The sequence below is a fragment of the Psittacula echo genome (genome assembly GCF_963264785.1).
Source record: "Psittacula echo genome assembly, chromosome: 3".
Taxonomy (NCBI): Eukaryota; Metazoa; Chordata; class Aves; order Psittaciformes; family Psittacidae; genus Psittacula; species Psittacula echo.
This window is the reverse complement of record NC_137736.1, coordinates 34,203,250-34,226,246: the sequence shown is the minus strand read 5'-3', so window position 1 is coordinate 34,226,246 and position 22,997 is coordinate 34,203,250. Positions and strand designations below refer to the sequence as shown.

At 40.7% G+C, this 22,997-nt stretch overlaps 1 protein-coding gene across 6 annotated transcripts in view; it reads left to right on the top strand.

Moving 5' to 3' along the window:
- Positions 1-22,997, top strand: part of PRDM15 (PR/SET domain 15) — a 50,313-nt gene that overhangs the window by 11,223 nt on the left and 16,093 nt on the right. For 4 of the 6 annotated variants that reach the window (XM_080612460.1, XM_080612463.1, XM_080612464.1 and 1 more), the window contains 12 exons: positions 357-609; positions 1,780-1,902; positions 4,353-4,451; positions 5,215-5,436; positions 6,138-6,273; positions 7,351-7,532; positions 8,190-8,284; positions 9,211-9,298; positions 18,758-18,925; positions 20,177-20,271; positions 21,370-21,501; positions 22,621-22,755. In XM_080612460.1, coding sequence (XP_080468586.1) covers positions 357-609; positions 1,780-1,902; positions 4,353-4,451; positions 5,215-5,436; positions 6,138-6,273; positions 7,351-7,532; positions 8,190-8,284; positions 9,211-9,298; positions 18,758-18,925; positions 20,177-20,271; positions 21,370-21,501; positions 22,621-22,755 — 1,728 coding nt within the window. The remainder of the gene's footprint in view (positions 1-356; positions 610-1,779; positions 1,903-4,352; positions 4,452-5,214; positions 5,437-6,137; positions 6,274-7,350; positions 7,533-8,189; positions 8,285-9,210; positions 9,299-18,757; positions 18,926-20,176; positions 20,272-21,369; positions 21,502-22,620; positions 22,756-22,997) is intronic. The other 2 variants (XM_080612462.1, XM_080612465.1) reach the window with 2 other exon arrangements.

Here is a 22,997-nt window from a genome sequence, read left to right as displayed (position 1 = left end):
AGTACCTAACTCAGAAGCAAAGATTTAGAAAAGTGAATTGAGCATGCTTTTTGCATTCTCCTCCATTCTCCTGTATTCAGTCATTAAGATTTTGTGAGAAACTAGTTGCTATAGAAAGAATTCTTCAGATAAAAGTTCAGTTTGTTCCCATCCTGCCCCTGGTAGTCTGTCTCAGACATCCTCATCTGAAGATGTGACGAATACATCACATCACATACATGTTGATGCAAGTGTTGGGGCTTGCTTTGTCTCTGATGTGCATTGAATGGAAGCCATTGCAAAAGCAAAAAATAAAGATTATTTTTAACTTTGCATTATTTTGTAGGGTTTTATTATATGCATATTTTGTTTGGCAGGTGTTCCAGAAGGATGGGCCCCTGGTATATTTTGACACCTCAAATGAAGATGATTGCAACTGGATGATGATGGTGCGACCAGCCACCGAATATGAGCATCAAAACTTAACTGCCTTCCAGCATGACAATGATATTTACTTCACCACCTCCCAGGACATCCCACCAGGAACTGAGCTGCGAGTGTGGTATGCAGCTTTTTACGCCAAAAAAATGGAAAAGCCAGTGCTGAAGCAGGTCTCTAGTATTGCCAATGGTATGTGTGGGGGCCTTTTTTCCTTCCTAAGGGCCCAGTCCTGATAGGGACTGATAGTCCCCTACTGGTGTAGTTGACAGTGCTGTTTATCAAATAGGTTCTGACCCTGAGTTCGTTAGCCTTAGAGTCAGGCTGACCTGCATACATGGTTGTCCTACGAGAAGAAAGGATAGATGATCATGATATATCTAAGGTTTTGAAAATGGATGGCCTATTTGATGATTCAGCATCTTCAGAGTAATCAAACTGGATAAATAGTTCTTAACTAAAGAACTGGTGGTTGCATCAAAACATTTCTGGGTAGAAGAGCAAAGGAACCCAAGAATCAGTGAAAGTCTAAACATTTATGCAGATTTGCTCAAGAAGCGTTCTCTTTCAATTGAAGTGAAAATGTTTTGCTTTTGCTCAGAACTGTTACACAGTTTTAGAAACTTCCATATACCTTATGCAGCCTTACATGGGACCCACTAGAATAAGTTAAGCCCAAGAGTGAACTTCCATTCCACATGATTTCTTGTGCATTGGTGAAGAAAGGCAGCAGGTTTTTTAGAATCTGAATTAGAATTGCCAGAAGTCTTTTGTTCCTCTGCCTCTTCATTTTCTTCTGCTTTCGCGTTTCTACAGCTAAAAGGCATGATCCTTTAGCATTGCAAGAGCATTTTTGTTCTACTCTTGAGCTCGAGTACTCCCTGAATGGTATTACTGCTACTCTGAATATAATTTGGGGTGACAAATGGCTTGGGGAGGGCATTGCCATCAGCATGCTTTACAGCTGATCTTGATGGTAAACACATTCTTAAGCGCTACAGCTGAATCTATGCAGTTAAGAAGGTTTTGAATTCTGAGATGTTTCCAGTTGATATTAACTGTGTTTCCTCTTTAGTTTAACCTGTTCATGTATTTTTGTGTTCATATGGGTATTTAAAATTACTGTTTAGGTACATCCTGCTTTCTGTGTTCAGCACTTTCAGTATACACTTCAGAATATGAAAGGCACATTTTGTGAGGTTCAGGCTTAAGAATGTTCTGGTTAGGATTTTACATGAGAACGTATTTTGCAGGCCTGCCATAGGGCAAAACTTTCTGGCTATAGTTACTGCTCTCAGCACAGAGCAAGAGAATCAAAGGGTCTGGAAAGTAAAGAAAAGGAACTGTTCTTCCTCTTCACAGATATGTGCTTGGTAGTAATGGATTCTGATAAAGAGGGAAATAAAACATCTTCAAAACCTTCGTCTGCTGTCTTCCCCCATAAAAAAACGAAGAAATCCAGCATACCAGCAGCTGATCCAGCAGGTATGCAAAATCATGGTATTTTTAAAGGAGACAGAGCACAGATACAGATCTAAAGAGCTGTCATGTGTACCACTTCTATGCAGATATTATGGTTATATAGCTTTCAACAAATCCTAATTTAGAGAGGATTTGAAAGTCTGGGGTTTTTTTCTTTTTATTTTCATGGGCATTGTGCTTAAAATACATTTGCAGGTTACAAAATGACAGAAAACCACAACTGCTTCTGACTTTGGAGGTGGTTATTAGTGGAGGTGGCCGGGGGGTGGCAATTCCAGAGAAAATCGTCAGATGTTCTTTGCAAAGTGTAATAGTTCAAATTACCAGAATTTTGCTCACTAATACTAAAAGTAGCCAGAAGAGGAGGAGAATTGTTGCAGATGTGTACAGAGCAATTAATTAGAAGATCCATTCATTTAACTGGATACTGTCACAGCTAAAATGTGAAGTTGACTGGGGAGTTGTCTTTGATTTTGGCACCACTGATATTTTTGCTGGGGGGGGGGAAACTATGAAGAGTTTTAACTAACAACCCCTTCATCCTCCTGAAAGTCCAACTTCAATAGAAACAAAATGCTCCATATTATACTTTGGGAACCCCAAAGTGTTCTTACTGAGGTAATGTTTTGGTATTTCCAAAGCTAAATATTATACCTCTCTTGATTCTGCATATTTGCCTCAAGTGGTACAAAGCAGTTGCCAACTGACAGATCTGTTCTTCCAAGTAAACTGGGTTGCCCTGCAGCCATGCTGAAAGCCTGAAGTGGGATTCTAAACAGAACCTGAGTCTTCCTGGCAAGGCAATGCGTAGCCAGGGTTTCTAGGTTTACTCCTTGAGGCAGCTAAGGAGCAAGGGAACTGCAGAGTCAGGACAGGTTTCCAAGGCAGACTTCAGTTTTGCAGATGGTGCTTTTTCAGTTTTATTAGATTGCACCTTTGTGAGGCAGATGGGAGTAGCGTACATGTTGCCTGCCAGTCTGACTGTTTTTTGAAGTTATGCAGAATCTTGGGGTTTAGGTTTGCTGGTTTTAGCCTCCCAGACAGAGCTCTGAACTTCTTTGTGTAGCCTGTGAAGAATAAACTGATGTTGCTGAACTGTCTAGTCATTTTTTATTTATTTATTACATCATGGATGAGATCACACCTCTGTAGTGCAGAACGTTGAACGTAACTTGTAGCAAGGACACTCTTTGCCTCAGAGAATCTTTTATTTTGGTCTAAGAGACATCACTGAAAAGGAGGAGTAAGTTTATCGTGCCATTACAAATGTGGTCCTCAGGCAGAGACAGATGCACTGATCATGTAGGAAATCTGTGGCAGAAACTGAGGCACAGTTACCCACACAGTTATGCCGACCGATACCCAGCCTGACCCGAGCAGCGAGTAACTCCCCCCAGTTTATATACTGGGCATGATGTGCTGTGGTATGGAATACCCTTTTGGCTAGTTTGACTCAGGTGATCTATCTCTGCTTCCTCCCGGCTTCCCGTGCTCCTCCTCACTGTCAGAGCATGAGACTGCAAAGTCCTTGATCAGATTAAGCATTACTAAGCAACAACTAAAAACAGTTTAGCCGCTGTTCTCAGGCTAAAGTCAAAAACACAGCACTGCACCAGCTACTGCAAGGAAGGAGAAAAATGACTGCTACAGCTGAACCCAGGACAGCTGCCATTCACTTAACTAATTTCAGTGTCATACTCCTTCTCTGAGGGAGTCTTGTAGACTGTGGAATATTCAGCTTTGTGTGTACCAAAAAAAATCTCTGAACCAGTCTAGATTTATCAGATCCTCTTAACAAATTCAGACGTATTATCCAAGGACTTAAAGACAATGGACAGTGAACAGAGTAACTTTTCCTCTTTTTTTTTTTTTTTTTATTCCAGTTCAATTTTCCCCCTAATTTCTTCTTTTTCTTTTTTTTTTCTTTATCTTGTGTGAGCTGATATGTTAATGAAAACATCTACTATGGTGGTTTTATAGAACATCTGATTAATGAAATTGAGTTTTCATTGTCCTCACCCTTGCTTCCATTAATCCAGATGTTCTTACTCTGCAATGCTTTTCATGGAGGGCAAAGAAACTTCTCCTGCTTCTGTCCTCAGCTGACCCAGAAGAGTACTGGTAACACAGGTTTTAAAGGTGCTAAAAATGGCTTTATATTGTGCCTTTGATAATCACAGTTCTTTAGAAAGTGATAAAAGGACCCTTTAGACTTCAAAAGAGCACTGATACTCTCTCTTGGCATCGTTTCTGTTCTGACTTCTCATCTGTTCTGATGCTTCAGGTGTTCATATTTGGAAAATCCTGAAGTTATCCCAGCTGCCCCTGTGGGCCTCTTACTGCTTAAATTCTGACTTGTGTTACTCAGAGAGTTTTTGCAAGATAAACAAAGCTGCAGCAATTTTTCACCTTCCCATTTTCAAAGCTTCTCAGTATTTCTCCTTGTGATTTAGTGAACACTCCAGAAGGCAGCGGAGGTGCAGAAGCAGAGTCCAGCCAGTGGACATGTAAAGTGTGTTCATCTGCATTCCAGGAGCCTCATCTGCTGACAGGTAAGTGCTAGAAATTCATGACAGACTACTGAGAAGCATCGGAATTCTGCTTCTCCAGAGCAGGGCACTGTGAAGCCATGCCCCATCCATGATGCAGAAACATGAAAGTCTTAATTTTTGTGTTTCTTTAAGAAAAAGGGAAAATGGTAAAACAGTGATATTTTGGATATGGCAGTGGTCAGTCTGTGGGCAAACAACTGTGATGTTGAATCTAGAAGAAGTAAAAGTTGTATAGGAAATGACATGTGAATGTTAGGAATATCAGGGATGTGAAACTGCATGCAAAATGTGTAAGGTCAGTGATGCCAGCTTATTCTTAGTAATATTGTTTGTGTGGCATTTACAGCACAGATTTAGTAATGGTAATGAAATACTTCTATGTTTTTTTATTGCATTTCATTTGCAGCTATTTCATGCAGTTTTCAAAAGAACTTAAAATATTGAAGAGCTCTGGCCATCTGATGAATCATTTCTGAAAAGGGGACCTAGGCTGCTAAATAACTTTGACATTTGGTAAAACATGCCCATTATCAGGGAGCACAACCTTTTTGTAGTGATATCTAATAAATCTGTTAATGATTCAGTCCCTGTGAGTAACTGTTTCAATGTTTAACAGACTGTATGCTTCTGTTTAGGAAGGTATTGTGACTGCTTTTGGAATAATTTGAAGTGAGTCTGTCCTAAGTGACGTTGCCCTAATAAGCTGGATCAATCCATTTGAGTATTTCATGACAGTTTTTTACCTCCTTACTCGTCTACCCAGAGCACTTGCTGAGTCACCTGGAACAAGCTAAAGGTGCCCCTCAAACCAGCCAAAATGAGGCTGTTGCAGAGAAAGCAGCAGAAGCTTCCCCTGTGGATCAGCCAGTGACTTGTGGTGCAGCCAGTGCCAGTACAGACTCAAGGAGAAAGGCCCGGCGGGGAAGAAAGCCCAAAACAGCAAAAGCAGAAACACCTCTTGTTGCTGAAGAGAGAGATTCTGCAGGTAAAGCAAAACTTAAGAAAATGCTAAGCATGTATCCCCTCTTCTTCTGTATCGATGCCACCTTAAAAAGACCTAAAAAGTAGCAGAGACAAGATGGAGGGTTTTAGTTAGATCACTAAAGCAGACAATTACAAACTTTGTTAATTATCTCTGAGGACCTTGTCTACAGTAAATATTGTAGCACCTACACTTAGATTGCCTGCATTCTTCTGTGACAGTTTTAGTAATAGAGAGGCCCGGAGGAACACAGAACAGTGGCTATGGGAGACCTGCCTAGCTTTCTACTAGAAGCAGCAGCAGATAAAGCATCCTCCCTCTCAAGAGGAGATACCTTCCTCTGTCTACCTTAAGGTTTATTCTTGAAAGGGACCTTTTTTCAGGGCCTTACCTTCCTTCAAGGGAAGCTCTAGTAGGAAATTTCATAATGCATAATCAACTGACACCTTAGTAATAGGTTGGAAAGGTAAGAAACTGCCTCCCTAAGAGATGTTGACTACACCTCACTTGTCATTCAGTAGTGACTTTTTCTATCTTGCAAGTGCTGCCTACCTACTAATTAGCAATCCATAATTTATCATTGACAAATAACATGTTTGTGAATAAATAATGTGTTCAGTGCCACACCTCATTACAAATTCTGCATTTGAGGTTTTATTTCTACCTATCCGCGTTAACTCTGTACTTTTATGATGTGTTTGCAGTGGAACGTGTATCTGACATTGTAACTCAGGTCCCATCTGAAGAGGTAGCCCTGCCTTCAGCTGCAGAAGAAAGGATTATGGAATTGGTTTTAGGAAAGATGCCTAGCACCACAAATAGCATCAGTTCAGTGACAAAGTAAGTGTTCTGGGATGCAGTTTCCTCTTAGGCTTAGTTAAGATTCTGTAGCATGTAACAGCTCTGCTCAACTTCTGGGCCCACAGATGCTCCTTTTCGTTAGTGTAAAATTGTGTGATGCTGCTGCTGCTACAAGAGCTGACTTTGAGTGCCACAAAGATTGCTTCTGCACTGGAGGATGGTGGTGCAGAGATGGTGAGATTGGTGATAGAATTTTGACACATAAACAATGAGAATTTCATTTTTCATTACAATACTGCTTTTATTTAGTGTGATTCCAAAAGTCTCCTGCAGCTGCAATGTGAAATATTACTCCCATTGAATGTTGGTGAGAAAACAGGCAAACAGATTTTTGCTAAAAAAAATAAAAATAATAAAATATGCTAACCATTATTACTCAGTTTTGCATCTTAACTCATAAATGATTTCTGTCCATGCGATACTTCGGATTTTGAGCAGTGGGAGGGGAAAACTTCAGTATAACAGTGCCTCAGGGAGATTCATAAATATAATTCGACCAATTTAGATTCTTTATGTCTTTTTGTCTTGGTATAATTGGCTTTTTCAATTATTTTTTGTATAATAAAGCACTTGATTTTTCAAAATGGGCTAGTAGTGCTATATATTGAAGTCCTTAGCAGACACAGAGCATTTCAGCAGGTGGTTGTGCTGGGAAATAGAACAGTACTGCTTCTTGGCGCCCTACTGCCCTCTTATTATATACGCCTTTTGCATAACTGCCAAGCTTTCTAAGCTGAAGAGTGCTAATATTTTCAGATGAGCAGAACAGATCCTTTATGTTCCTCTGAGGGGCCTTCCAAGAGATCTCTGAGGCTGGTGGCTGCTGCTTTTTTCCTCTTTGTGCTGGGTGAAGATAATTTGGAGTGAGCTGCGCTCTGACATCTGCCACTTGCAGGGGGTGGCCAGGAGGGCACCTTGGCAATGAGAAAGCCCCAGGCTCTTTCCCTCCTGTCAGAAGCTGAGCATAACACTCCTCTAGCTTTTGCCAGCTGGTGGGGCTCTTTCTTGCAATCTGTGGGATACCTTTCAGTCCCTGCTTTTCTTTCTCTAATCCAGTAGGTTTGCTCATCACCAAAACACCATGTCCCTCAAAAGAAGTTTAATTCTCTCCAGTAGACATGGTATACGGCGGAAACTGATAAAACAGCTTGGGGAGCACAAGCGGGTCTATCAATGCAGTATCTGCAGTAAGATCTTCCAGAACAGCAGCAACCTCAGCAGGCACATCCGTTCTCATGGTGGGTTTGCTTTTGTCTTGCATATTGATTTTGTATCTCATTGGTTCCACCTTTGAGTAAAAGAGCTAGGCCATTTTCAATAGTGGGATACATAATTTTAAGAGATTTGGGGGGGGGGGGGGGGGTTTAAGTCTCTCTAGGAAACTTTTTGTTATGCAGACCAAAGCATGCAAATATAATAGTTGAAAGTTGGAGTATTTAAAATTTGAATTTAGGTACATATTTTAAAAGAAGGCAAAGATGCAATGGTTTTTCCAAAACCATTCTTGCCTTTAAACATATAAATATATATCAACCCCCACCTTCACAGGCACACTGGCAACATTGGTGTGTAAATGTCAGCTGAGTGCTTTTTAGCTTGTGATCTGCAGTTACAGGTGTCCATGATCTAATTGTAAAGATTTTCTGATAAATAATCACTGAAAAAGGGTGGGGGAACCAAACAAAATTGTTTTCAAAATTGTTGGAAAAGGTTAAAATCCAGTATTTGGATCTCCTGAATTACTGAAGTGGCTCATCACTAGCCTGTTTGTTTGCAATTTGTGCTTTGGTTTCTCCTGCTTGTGTGTGTTTGTGCTTTGGTTTCTCCTGTCTTGCCTGGAGTTGGTTATTATCAGTCACTGACTACTTTCTTTTTATGTCGATTGATCCCCTCAGGTGACAAACTATTTAAATGTGAGGAGTGCGCAAAGCTGTTCAGCCGTAAAGAGAGCTTGAAGCAGCATGTTTCATACAAGCACAGCAGGAACGAAGTGAGTGGAAATGAGTAGCAGGCTCTTTCTGAGCTTAGGTGAAAATGTACAGTGAGCTTCCAGGTGCTGGCTGGGGAGCTTGGGCCAATTATATTTGAGAAGGTATCTGTGTGAATAAGTGAGACATAACTGATAGGGAGAGGTAACATCTTTTAGAGCAGTGGATGCGTTGGCAAAGCATGGGCATGCTTTTGAGCATACAAGTCCTTTTTCGTGTCTGAATTTCCTATAGAAAGTCGTTTTCAGGCATCAGTTACAGCAAGACAAGCTGGCGTTAGCTGGACCTGCATGATCTAGAGATGAGATCTCACTTCAGTTTATAGCACTAAATGGGATTGTTTCAGACTTGTTTGCTTGTCCTGTTTCATTTATCCTAACCTGTAGTGTCCCTCAATGTATGAACTCTCTGGGTAAAGGCTGTGTCATTAAGGTCTATGCACACATGTGTAAACCTGCAGTGCTTACAGTAGCAGCACTGTCCCAGTTGGTGAGGGCTTTTCAGTGCTGCTGCCATTTAAGTATTAAACATGGTTGTAGTGGTGCCTTATCAGTGAGGATTTCCATTACTGCTTGGCATTGAGGTCCTAAGCGCTCAGATTGCTGGAATCTGTTCTGGAGCTGGAGGGTGAGTCAGATTATGTCTTGCTTCTTACAAATCCTGTCACTGTGTTCAACCAGTGGCTATCAATGAGAGTGTTACATGCACACAGCTGCATGGTCTACTTTTTATATAGAGCTCAGATGTGGGAACGTGGCAGGATGGTACAGCATCAGAGTTTTGCATAAATATGTATTTAAGTGAACTGTTGAAGGAAGCAAAATAGGAAAGATGGAAAACAGAAAAAGTAGTTGAGATTTAGCATCTCTCTGTCAGATGTAACTGGGTGTTTTTCCCACTTAAATTCTTAACTGTTTGCAATCCTCAGGTTGACAGTGAGTACAGATACAAGTGCACCACGTGTGAAAAGGCCTTTCGGATAGAGAGTGCATTGGAGTTCCATAACTGCAGGACAGGTAAGAATGGCTAACCATTCAGTTTCCTCTGGCCTCACTACTCATTTTGGGGGGATGTCCACAAGTCCATGTCACCACAGAAACTACAGAAGGGAGTAAAAATTTAGATTTTTGGCATCCTCTGAAAAAGCAGCCTGCCCCCTTTTCCGCCAAAAAAACCCCTCGTTTGTGATAAGAAAAGTGTAACCAGTAATCCATAGAGCAACACATCCGTTTAATTTATTCCTTTTTTTTTAGCATCTCCTGCCTCACTGCTTTTTCATTTGTATGTTCAGATACCCTGTCACCATCTCTCTTTTTCTTTCCTGAAACTATTTTTTACCTCATTTCTCTGAAATAAAGGAACTGGAAAGGGGGCTGACACTATCGATAATGTGTAGTTGTTTCTGGGGTTGCAGTTTTCTGCTTTCTCATGCTCGCTTTATACTTGCAATAGACTTTCTAGATGTTGGTGTGTTGTTTTTTTCTCTGTATCACTAGAACCTGTTCATTTTTTCCATAGTCATCCTTTGTGGTTGCTCATATTATTTATGCTAAGGACTGTTTTGCTTAGAAAATGACATCCTGGTTACTTTTATGGACCCATAGAATCACAGAATAGTTCGGGTTGGAAAGGACCTTAGGATCATCTAGTTCTACTGCTTTTTCCTGGGGGCACTAGTAGGGGTCCTCTTTACTGGTACACCAGCAGTTTTTTCATTTGATATGGTGTGTGTTCCCTCATTAGCCCCCTACAGAACTGTGAAGTGGTTCTGGGTGAGGACATCGAATTTTAGAGGAAGCCCTTTGCTTTTAATTGTCCTCTTCCTCCTTTTTTTTTTTTTTTTTTTGTTGTTGTTGTTTTTTTGGGTTTTTTTATGTATTTGTTTTGATTTGGAGAAATCTCCAGGAATTCGCCAACAAAGTTTTAAGTTGACAAGCAGGTATTCTTTATTGCGGCGCTGGGAGACACGGGGGATCACTCCTCCAAGCATGTCTCCCCCAGGCATCAACCAGGCTGTGATTGTATTGTCCTTAAACATACATATTCATTAGATTACATACATTACATCATACTTTTTAGAGAATGCCTCCAGTATGCATACAAAAATGTGGTAGTGGGCTTTCAGACCCCTGGTGGTTATTTCTTCATCACTTTGTTTTAGGATCGTTGTCGTATCAGTCATATCAGTAACCACCAGGTGGTTCTGGCAAAGGTTATCTCAGTAATTTCCTTTTCTCTATAGCTGCTAACAAAGCCTAACGTTCTTGAGGTTACTTATTTATTCTTCAATCAACCCCATTCTTCAATCTCCCCTTTTCTTGTCCTATTGCAAATTCTTTTGCAGCTGAGTTGTTTCATTTGTATTTAAAGTTTCCTGAAGTATTTCCCTGTTTCTACTTGATGCTTAATTTTGTTTCTCTTCCATTCGTCATAGTTCATCATGGTTTGTTTGCAACACCAAAAGGAGCATTGGACTGTTATACATGTAATTACAACCATTGCTATTATTACAAATACAGTAAAAAACAACTGTCTCAACCAGGAGAGATTGGGTACCCATGATGTTAATTTTTCCCAAATTTCCTCAAATCCCCATGAGGTGTTGTCCTGTGCCACCTCATGAAATATTTTAACTAGTTTCCACATTTCCTTTAGATCAGTAGTAATTCTTCCACTTTGATCTATATAGGAACAACAGCTATCATTGATTACAGAACAAACTCCTTGGGATGCTAACAGTGTATCTAATGCCATTCAGTTTCGGAGCACTACTTTAGACAGACTGGTTAATTCTTCTTGTAATGCTAGAATAGCATCAGCAGTTCGATTTTCCATTTCCGTAATTGCAGCTGAGATATTTACAGTCGCTTTTTCTAGTTCACTAACACGTAGAGATGGAATAAGCCATCTAACAAAGCTATGGAAAGCAATGTTTTGTTCTGCTATGGGATTATATCCTTGTTTGATTCTTTTAATAAAACTCTGAACCCAGGTTCCAGAGGGATGAATGTCAATTACGATAAAGTTTGGAACCACTACTCCTAGTGTGCATGTCCCTTTCCAGTTAGGAGGCAAAGCCTTATAGGCATTTTCTCCACATAACCAATACCATCCTTTCCCTTCAGGAACATTACAATAACCAGTTAAAGGTTTTCGAAGGTGAAGTTGCATTGCCCAGCTGCAATATAGGTGATTTCCTACTGACATGTTGCCTTAATTAAGAGTTTTGTTAGTTGTTACACATTTAACTTCTGATATATTTGAGGCTTGTATCCTTAAAACCTGTAAATTTGTATGGCTCTTGTTGGTATAACAGGATCTCTCCATAATCTATTCCAATTTGTCTTAAACGGGATAGGGAGGCCAATTAAAGGAAACCCAGTCTCTCTCCTGATTTAGGTAGCTGCATACAGTTCCAACAATCACTCTTGTTTAAGACATAAGTAACATTTGGTATCAATCTCAGATATAGATTTTGATTCCATGCTTCTACACCTCTTATTATACAAGTCCAAATTATGATCGATGTAGTCTCATATGTGTGGGTCCTGAAGACTCGATGTGCCATACTTTTTCTCAGTTCTAATGTGTTTCTGGTTCTGCCGCCTTCTTGATTCTTGAGTAATGTATCCAAACAGGCTGTTCCTTTATCTTCACTGCTGTAGTCAGTAATACCTGGTATGATCCACTCCTCTTCTAGGGGATCACCTGCAAAATTCTTAATAAAAACTCAATCTCCTGGCTTAAAAGGATGAATAGGATAATCTAAACCTCTGGCCCTGGGCCCTAACACTCTGCTGTTTATTTCTTCTAACTGTTTTCCCAAGTTTACCAAGAACTGTTGAAGGTGTCCTTCTGCTTCTTGAAGGCTGTCTCCTTTAAATTGAGATTGATACGACCTTACATATAGAATCTCAAATGGGCTAATTCCTTCCTTTGACCGAAGTTTTGTTCTGATTCTCAATAAGGCCAATGGTAATGCTTGATACCAATACAACTTAGTCCCTTGACAAATTTTCCCAAGCTGTTTAATTAAGCGATTCATTTTTTCCACTTGCCCACTGGCCTGAGGCCTATACGGAACATGTAATTGCCAATCTATTTCCAATTTCTTGCTGATTTCTTGCAATAATTTTGCACTGAAATATGTACTGCGGTCAAAAGAGATAGTTGCTGGTACCCCAAAGCGAGGTATTATTTCACTTAATAGCACCTTAATCACTTGTTTTGCATTATTTGTCCTGCAAGGAAATGCTTCTGGCCACCCTGAAGAAGCATCTGTCAATACCAACAAATACTGATAACCTCCTTTTCTAGGTAATTCAGAAAAATCTATTTGCCACTGTTATCCCGGATAATTCCCTTTTCCAATTGTCCCTACCTGATTCCTGTTTTCAGTCTTAGGGTTATTTTTCAGACATAGTTGACATTGTTTTGTCACTAATTGCACTATGGTATATTAATTTCTTCCTATCTGTTTGTTTGAATGTTTGTACAAGGCATTACTTCCCCAATGAGTTTTGTTACGTTCTTCTTGTATCAACCTTCATAATTGATTATAGAGGATCACTACTCGCCCATCAGGTATTTTTATCCAACCCTTTTCATTTTCATGTCCTTCCAAGTCTTCAATTAGTTTCGTATCTTCTTTAGAGTACCTAGGTTTATTTTGCTGAATTACCAGTTTATCGTCAGGAATCAAGGACATCACCTCAACTCTTTCTGTTTCTGCTGTCCGTTTAGCCTCACGCTCAGCCAAATTATTCCCAATCTGTTGATCAGAGTTACCTCTTTGATGTCCTTTACAATGTATGATAGCCACTTCATTGGGTAATTATACAGCTTCTAACAATCATAGAATTTCCGTTGCATGTTTAATTTATCTTCCCTGGGTATTTAAAAGTCCTCGTTCTTTCCAAATTGCTCCACGTGCATGAACTACACCAAAGGCGTATTTGGAATCAGTCCATATGTTTATCAGCTTGTCCTTTGCCAACTCCAAGGCTCTAGTCAGGGCTATTATTTCTGCCTTCTGTGCTGAGGTGTTAGAGGGTAATGGTTTAGCTTCTATTACCTTTGAAGTTGTAGTTATGGCATATCCTGCTCTTCATTCACCATCTTTAACAAAGCTGCTGCCATTGGTGAACCAGGAATCTGCACCCTCCAGAGGCTCCTCCTTCAGATCTGGTCGGCTCGAATATACTGTCTCTATAGTGGCCAAGCAATTGTGAGTCAGTGGTTTGGTAGGGGTTTCCTGAAGGAAGGATGCTGGATTCACAACATTAGTGATCACAATTTCCACGTCATCCAGTTCTACTAGGATGGCTTGATACTTCAAGAAACGTGATGGTGATAGCCAATGTGTACCTTTTTGTTCTAGGACTGTTGACTGCATGTGATACTAACACAGTGATCTTTTGTCCCAGTGTAAATTTTCGGGCCTCTTGGGTGTTTAAGATAACTGCTGCCACTGCTCTCAAGCATCCAGGCCAGCCTTTACTTGGTTCATCCAGTTGTTTTGAAAAATAGGCCACTGCTCTTTTATAAGGTCCCAATCTTTGAGCCAAAACCCCCAAGGCAATTCCCTGTTTCTCAGGAATATAGCCAAAAATGTTTAGTTATGTCCGAGAGCCCCAGAACTGGAGCTCTCATGAGTTCTGTCTTTAAACTTTTAAATGCTTCTTCAGCTTGATCTATCCATTTTAGAAAGGTTGGATTTTCTTTTAGCAGCTCATATAAGAGTCTTATCAGAACACCATAATCATGGATCCAGAGTCATCACTATTCTGTCATTCCCAGAAACGTCCAGAGATCTTTAACTGTGGATGGTCATGGTGTTTGAAAGATTGCTTCTTTCCAAGCTGCTCCAAGTTCTGGTCCTGTTATTTTGCATCCTAAATAAGATACTCGAGTTTGAATTAGTTGAGCCTTCAATTTAGATACCCGGTATCCATTTAGCCCCAGAAAGTTAACAATTCTACAGTCCATTGAACACATTCTTTCTCAGTTTTGGTAGCAATTAACAGGTTGTCAACATACTGTAGTAAAGTTCCTGTCTGGGTGGGTGCTTCCCAGGATTCTAATTCTTGTGCCAATTGATTTCCGAAAATGGTCAGACTGTTTTTAAATCCCTGAGGTAACATCGTCCAAGTGAGCTGTGTCCTTCTTCCTGTTTCAGGGTTTTCCCATTCGAAAGCAAATAAATTTTGACTTTCTTTGGCCAGGGGCAGACAGAAATATGTATCCTTTAAGTCCAGAACGGTAAACCAATCCTGATTAGTATTCAATTTAGTCAATAAGGTATACAGATTAGCTACTAATGGATGAATATCCTCCACAATTTTGTTGATTGCTCTGAGATCTTGAACTAATCTGTAACTTTTCCCATTGGCTTTGTTTAATGGCAAGATAAGAGTATTATATTCTGATTCACATTCAATTAATAATCCGTATTTTAAAAAATTATTTCTTTGATTCCCTTTCGATCCTCCACTTTTAAGCAATATTATTTTATTCTAATTAGGCAGCCCCCCCTTTTATTTCTACTTTAACAGGCAAAGCATTTTTTTCACCTTACCTGGAGCTTCAGATGCCCATACTCCCAGATACACCTGATTAAGGATTTCTTCTATTTCAGGGAGGTCCTTCTGTTTGCTTTTCTGTTGAATTAAAGATAAACTCAAAAACTTCAATTAATTGATAGCTTTTGACACTTAATTTTATTTTGCATTCTTTAAATGTTGCTTCTTGCCCTAATACAGATTTTGGAGAATTTGACATATATAAAAATTTATGCATTCCTGTTTGTTTTCCCAATTTATACTCTAAAGGTTTCAGAAAGAATGCTTTCTTTTTTTTTTTTTGTCTTTTTCTTGGTGGTCAGTAACTCCCACATGTGTAACAAATTCTTTTCCCTCTGATTTAACGCTGAATAAGTTGCTCCTATATCCACTTAAAAATTCCAATTTATTTCCTCTAGTCTCTAGTTTTAATTTAATCAGTGAATCTGCTAGGGTAGATTCCCCAGATCCCCATCAGTCTAGTTCCAGTTCAGTCACCGGAGCCACCCCATGGCACTCCCCCCAGGGCAGTCTCACTTCCAACGTCCAAACTCCTTACAGTATGCACACTGATCTCATCCCACAGGGGAATTCAGTCTCTCACCTCTGCCTGGCATTCCTCCTCTACCTCTGCCTCATCTTCTCACATTAGTCCCTTCACCAGTTTCTACTTGTCCCAAAGCAGCCACTGTAGCCATGCCTATAGCATGACTCAGCTCGCTCTTCTCTACCTGTTCCCGACTCCTGTACTCTCTCCACACTTCTTTAACATTCTCAAGTCCTTCTTCTCTGTTGCCAGTGACAGCAACCTCTTCTTCCTTATCAATAACAGATGGGGCAGATGCCAAGAGTACTCCCTAATCTATCTTCCTGATTACTCTGTTTGGTTTTTTTGTTGTTTTGTTTGGGTTTTTTTAACTTTAAACATCATTCCCCCAATATCACAGGCTGAACAACATCTCTCCAGCTTAGCTTTCTGTTTTTCCCTGTCCTTTTCCAAAGCCAAAATTAGGGATCTGCCAGAGCTATATTTATTTCACATTCTGTCTGCCACTCTGGGTGGTTTCTGAAAGTGAAAAACATATCTGCATACATCACTTCATCCCATTTTCCTTGTTGTCTTAAAAATAACATTAATTGCAACAACGTAATTCAAAGTTCCATTTTTGGGCCATTTCTCCTGATCCTCCAGAATATACAACAGCCACCATTGGTTACAATATTTCACCAACATTTTCTTTCTTACTGAGCCCCCAGGAAACCCTCCCAGTTCTTTCCAAGTGCCAAAATGCACCCTAAAGGACTCTTTTTCAAGATCTCTCCACTCTGCCGATTTCCCATCATCAGTCTCACATTCACACACACACACGGGATCCCACAGACACACTCCGCACAGTTACAACACTTGAGATAGAGACAGAGACTAAAATTGTGTCAAACGAACAGCAATTAACACTTATAACAGTCTGTCACCAAGACCAAAATCACAAGACTAAAATCATCACTATAACAAGCCACAAAATAGACATACTCCCCACAGTTACAACGCTTGAAACAGAGACAACAATTAGTAACACAGTTCTAACAGTCTGTCACCAGTACCAAAATCACAAGACCAAAATCATTACTCTAACAAGCCACAACATAAGTCAAATACCAGTAAAATCCAAAACCTTTACTACAAGATGCCCACTGCGTCTTGCAGGACCCAAACCGCAAGATGCCCCCTGCTTCTTGTGGGTGTATACCAAATGGATGCTAGCAGCCGGGTATACGCCTTTACCCACAAGGTTTCCTATCTTGATTTATGGAAGGCTTCCAAACCTTGTTTACGCTTACCAAACCAATTTACCAAACCAAGATGCCCCCTGCATCTTACCAACTATATAAAAGAATACCTTTTATGAAGATGGTCCTTGTCTGCTCCCACAGTGATCTGAATGAGTCAAGGGGTCCCTCCGGGAAACACTCCCGAGGGCCCTAGGGAGCCCTGTCCTCAGCGGGTCCTGCAGCTGAGCAGAGAGGATCCTATCTGGGGTGCCAAATTGATTCAGAGAAATCTCCAGGAATTCGCCAACAAAGTTTTAAGTTGACAAGCAGGTATTCTTTATTGCGGCGCTGGGAGACACGGGGGATCACTCCTCCAAGCATGTCTCCCCCAAGCATCAACCAGGCTGTGATTGTATTGTCCTTAAACATACATATTCATTAGATTACATACCTTACATCATACTTTTTAGAGAATGCCTCCAGTATGCATACAAAAATGTGGTAGTGGGCTTTCAGACCCCTGGTGGTTATTTCTTCATCACTTTGTTTTAGGATCGTTGTCATATCAGTAACCACCAGGTGGTTCTGGCAAAGGTTATCTTAGTAATTTCCTTTTCTCTATAGTTGCTAACAAAGCCTAACGTTCTTGAGGTTATATATTTACAACCCTATTCTTCAATCAACCCCATTCTTCAGGGTTTTTTTTTTTTGTTTATTTTTGTGTTGGTTTTTTTTGGTCTTGTTTTGGTTTGTGGGGGTTTTTTTTGTTACTAGCTCCCAGCTCCCTGCCCTCCTCCTTTTCTGTATGCGCTATGATGGACGCTTGTGGCCCCTGCACAGTTTGGTCCCGGAGCAAGCAGCCCAGCTCCCTCTCAGCTTCCCTGACATCTTTCAGCTGCTGACAGCGTCCCGCAGCTCAGCCCCTGCTGGGGGACGGCCTCCACCAGAGCACCGAGAGCAGCCCTGCCCGTTGCGCACCCTCGCCTCAGGAGAGCAGTGCAGGCACTTCCTGCACCCCGAGCTCCGCGCTGCAGCCTCCCCTCTCACCGCCTCTGTCCGGTGCCGACGCTGCCCCCGCCGGCGCAGCCGGAGCAGAGCTCCCGGAGCGGGCCCCGGCCTTAAGGAGACCTCTCGCTCCCCGGGGCGGGTTTTCCCCGCTCAGGGCGGGGCCGTCCCTCCTGGCACCGCCCCCTGTGAGTCCCTGCTCGCCTCAGCGGAGCTGCGGCGCCTGGGCAAGGCCTGGCGAGGGCTCGAGGCTCCGTCGCTGGCTCTCGCCGCTCAGAGCTGAGGCTCCGGGAGGCGGGGTTTCTCCTCGCTCTGTCAGACTGGAATCACCTGGGTAACTGCCCTTTACATCGCCAAAGTAGGGTTTCTCATTCATTGCCTTTCAGAGGGTACAGCTTGTATGAAACTCAGTTTTATGAAGAATGGAGAGTAATGCCAAGTAACCTCAGTATTCTGTTCATTCAAGGGCAGCAGCTCATTTCATTTTATGAGTTGACTACAAAAAGCAGCAATATTTGCTCTGCTCTTCAAGGCATTCAGCTGTCACTTTGTGGTTGGTGCAGCACTGGCAGATTCCATCTGCTGGACCATGCTTTCGTGTTTCAAGAAAAGTCTCAGCTACTGAATACAAAACAAATTCCCCATAGGCCTGTTGTTATGTGCTGGCCTATTTTTGAGATCTGTTACCTTCTTCTGGAACATTCTGTACTGGCTGGTATTAGGAGCCAGTGCTGGTAGAAGGATTCTGGTAATTAGATTAGAAGGATTCTGGTGCTTAGGCACAGCTGTTCATGTGATGTGTTGTTGTATATGTAGTGATGTTACCAACATCAAAAACTTGAACCAGCTGTAACAGAATCCACTCCAAACATAATTTTAATGTATGCTAGGCCACAATGGAGAGAGGCCATGTAAGGAAGTTAGAGTGCTAGATTCCATGTTCAAATTAACATCATACGTACTTACTGCCTTTTAAAAAATCTTTAAAGTAAAAGAATACATGCTTTTGCTTTTCCCTCCTCAATCCATATAAAGATGGATTACATTTTAAAATCAGATCTAACAGAAGAACTACCGAAGCAACTAACAAAAGTATCTGTTTTCATCTGTAAAGAACTGCGTGGTTTCTCTTGCTTACAGATGACAAGACATTCCAGTGCGAGATGTGTTTCAGATTCTTTTCTACAAACAGTAATCTCTCAAAACACAAGAAAAAGCATGGAGATAAGAAGTTTGCTTGTGAAATCTGCAATAAGATGTTTTACCGGAAGGATGTCATGCTAGACCATCAAAGACGACACTTGGAAGGTAAGTATACTACAGATCAATCTAATTATTACTCTTGAAACAGCAGTAGAGGTGGGAAGGTAAAGGAATTTATTATGGGTTTTTTTTTGTCAGTTGCCTGATCTTGAATAGCAAGATTCAGCAAAATGTGACACTTATTAAAAATAATAGTAACAGTTGTCTAATTCTATGAAAAACTTTACAGTTTTTCATAGGCACCTACCTTTCAAAGGCACTTATGGTTTTTTTTCAGTCTCACATGGTTGAATCCAGTTCTACTAACAATTGTGTGAAAGTTGGTTGGCTTATTCTGCAGTAGTTTAGAGTAGCTGATTGTAATTATATCATTTTCTTTCTTTGAATTCTATTCTTTCTTTAAAAAAAAAGAATTGTGGTAACTTGAAAATTTGAAGGCAGGGAATTAACTTGCAATGTAAAACTGAAAGTGATTATTGTATAAATATAGTATAAAGGGAATGCTATGCGATGTTATCTTTCAAATTCCTGAGACTATATGAAAGTGAGACTAGAAGAGTTTACTGTTCAAAATCTCAAACCTCTAAGGTTGTTATAGGCACGCAAACCCTGGAAAAACTTGCGTGATGATAGATTGCCGAAGCATTAAAATGCCTCCAGCAATCTAGATGATAAAACCAAAGGTGATCTAAGAAAAGCATCCAGACTGTCTAATTTGGTGCTGTGGGAGTAGCCAACCACCACCAGCCGCTCCTGTGATTCAGACCTTTGTGTCATGAGCTGGAGGACAGCTAGACCAATAGGTTGAATGGCACTGGCAAGGCATCTCCTGTTTAAGTGTCACCAGAACAGCAGCAGCCCTCTTCTTTCCTGAAAGCAGCAGAGAAAGAGATGTGAAATCCTCACCGAGCATAAAAGATGGTGCAGGATGGTTGCTTCTCTGCTTAGAGGCTCTGAGGAGGAATTTCTGGGCCAGATATCTGATTGAAGTGTCAAGGTCTACTAGATGAGCCTGTTTCCATGTGCTGACAATAAGTGTTTGTTTTCAGACACTTTATAATTGGTGTAAAAACCATTAAGCCATAATACATCACTTTAGTTGACTGTTTTTATAGTCTTAAGACACCGTTTTAATTTAGAAGTTATCCTTTTGTTAGCAATTAAATTCTGCATTGAGGCTCTTCCCAGTGTTTCACTCTTCTTTACAGTATTCACCTGAAAGGGCATGCAGATTGGAGTGGAAAACCATGGTTTATTTTTTTGTTTTGTTTTTTTGATGGGGACTGTTCTGTTAAGGGGTGAGGCGTGTGAAAAGAGAAGACTTTGAGCACAACACTGAAAACATGGTTCGCTACAAGAAGGAGCCTTCAGGATGCCCCGTGTGCGGGAAGGTAGGTGTCTTTGCCAGCATGCACCATGCAAAGCTCTGCACTGTAGCTCCAAGAATACTGCAGGGGAAGGGTGTGCCTCAACCCAGCACCTTCAAATGAGTTACTGTGGCATAACAAGTTACCACCCGTATATTAAACCACAGTAGCAGCCTACCTGTATAGTCACACAGTCCGCCGAAAAGTTGAGGTGAATGACTTGCACTAAGGTATGTGCCAAGTCAGATTACCTCACAACTTGGACAGGCACAAGGTTAGTTACCAGTGAGTTACCGTGTCATCCAGCTAAGACATTACTCTTCAAACTGCCTTAGCCCCATTATATATCCAAGCCCACTGTGGCCATGGCTGGTGGGAGCTGGTAGGATAAAGAGAATAACAAAACTGAAGTTCAGACTCTACTTTTTTTCAGGACATGTAGCACAATGTCAAGTGTAATATGGTCTCTGTGTCTGCGGTGAAATGCCATGGCTTATGTCACTTAGAGTGAAGTTTTCCTGCTGGAATGTAAACAGCTGGAACTGACTGTGCAGTGGGAATAATTTTCTATTATAAATCAAAATGAATTCATGGTGTGGTCATGGCACTGTTGTATGTTGGTGTTTAACACTCATGATCTTAAGCTGCTGTTAGCACAGGTACAAAGACTGAATTTAACTAATGATTTTACAGTGCAAGATGTACTCAAGCTGGTGTGTAGACCTTTCATTTTGATGCTTTGGATATGTTACATATCAATGAAGGTAGATTCTGTGGATATGTCTTTTTATAGATAGGTGGAACATCAGTGACTCAAAAGACACTGTCTAAATATTTCTAAATCTACCCTGTGTAATTCTGGTGCAGCTTTTTTGGAAGTCTGCGTCTGATGAATGGCCAATTTCAGGCAGCTCCTTGGAACTGTAAACCTGTATTTTGCTGTGCCAGCAGCTTCTGAGATAGCCTGCTGGCTGGATAACAGGAGTTCCTACATGTTTCTGGCCAGAGTGAATGAAACAGGACGGTAAATGTGTTCTGTACTATCCGTTGAATAACTTGCAAAGAACTCTGCAGGCCTGCTGGACAGTATACAACCCCTTTTTCTTCCTCCTTCTCTTTTAGGTATTTTCATGTAGAAGCAATATGAACAAACACCTGTTAACACATGGAGACAAGAAATACACTTGTGAAATCTGTGGACGTAAATTTTTCAGGGTGGATGTGTTGAGAGATCACATTCACGTCCATTTTAAGGTATTGTGTTAATTTATTCAAAAAAGATATGTTATTTAACAGGCACATGGACATATCGATAAATACACTGAGACTGTTATGGTCACGTATTCATAGTGGCAACATAACAGTGATTACATACCCTGTGCAGTGATATTTCTACAGCAGGCCCACCAATTGTGATCTGATTTACCCACGGCTCTTTTGCTACATCTGGATTGCTACAGAGTAGACTATCACATTTTAACTTATTTCAGCTGTCACTGCAGAGCACTTCTGAATACTGTGGAAAAACCACCTCTGTGATCTTGTGTGAATCACAGAGGTTGCTTAGTTTAAAGTGGGGAGAATAATTTATCAGTTAGGCTGCAAGCAGATGTTCGAGTTGTAGTTTGGTTGGGCTGAGGGGTTACTGTCATACTCTGTGGGGAAAAAACAAACGAGAACGAATTGTTCCTGCCCTTTCCATGCCGGTGATTGTGGTTCTCTTGTATATGCTAGCATAACTGCCTATATATCAAGTTTCTTACCTGGTTTTACAAAAGTATTCTAAATCACAAAAATACCCTTATTAATAGTGCTTAATCAAACCTAGATTATTTTAATGTCCCTAGGTTAGCACTGAATGTAAGGAATTTAATTAAAAAGGAATTGTATTACTCGGTGGTGCTCATAAAGATGCTTTTATGGAGGTAATACTGTACCAGTTCAGTCTCTGCTTACATTAAAGTTCACAGAGTCGCAGAATGGTTGAGGCTGGAAGGGACCACCAGAGGTCATCTAGTCCAACTGCTCTGCTAAAGCAGGGACACCTAGAGCACATTATACAGGAATTGTGTCTAGATGGATCTTGAGTATCTCCAGGGAAGGAGACTCCACAACCTTTCTGGCCAACCTGTTACAATGCTCAGTTTGTACACAAAAAATAGAGTATTATTTATTTGGATAAACAGTTTCTCCTTGTTTAGTCATGGACAGAAAAACTTTGTTTACCTGAATTGAATGAGTCAGGAGGGTATTTTAAATAAATAATATTACAGCAATTGCTAATGCTGCATGGCAACAAAACTTACCAGGCATTACCTTTTGAAATAGAAGTTTAATCCATTAAAACATAATATTCTTTCCCACCCTACACAGGACATAGCACTAATGGATGATCACCAAAGAGAAGAGTTCATTGGTAAAATTGGAATCTCATCAGAGGAAAACGATGACAACTCTGATGAAAGTGCAGATTCTGAGCCTCACAAGTATAGCTGCAAAAGGTGCCAGGTAGCTTTAAATACTTTCAAATTAACTTGGTTTTGGATGGGGAGAGGGAGTAGAGATGTCCATAAATCATTCAGAATTTTAAGTAACGTTAAGGATTCACAAACAGAAGGCCAGTCCACAGGTCTGCTCTTCTGCTGTGCTTGTTACCTGTAATCTGTGAAGCTGATGCTATTGCATAAGACTTGAGGTGGTGTTTTGTAAGGTGAATGCTGAACTCATGCAAATACATACATTTATCTGTG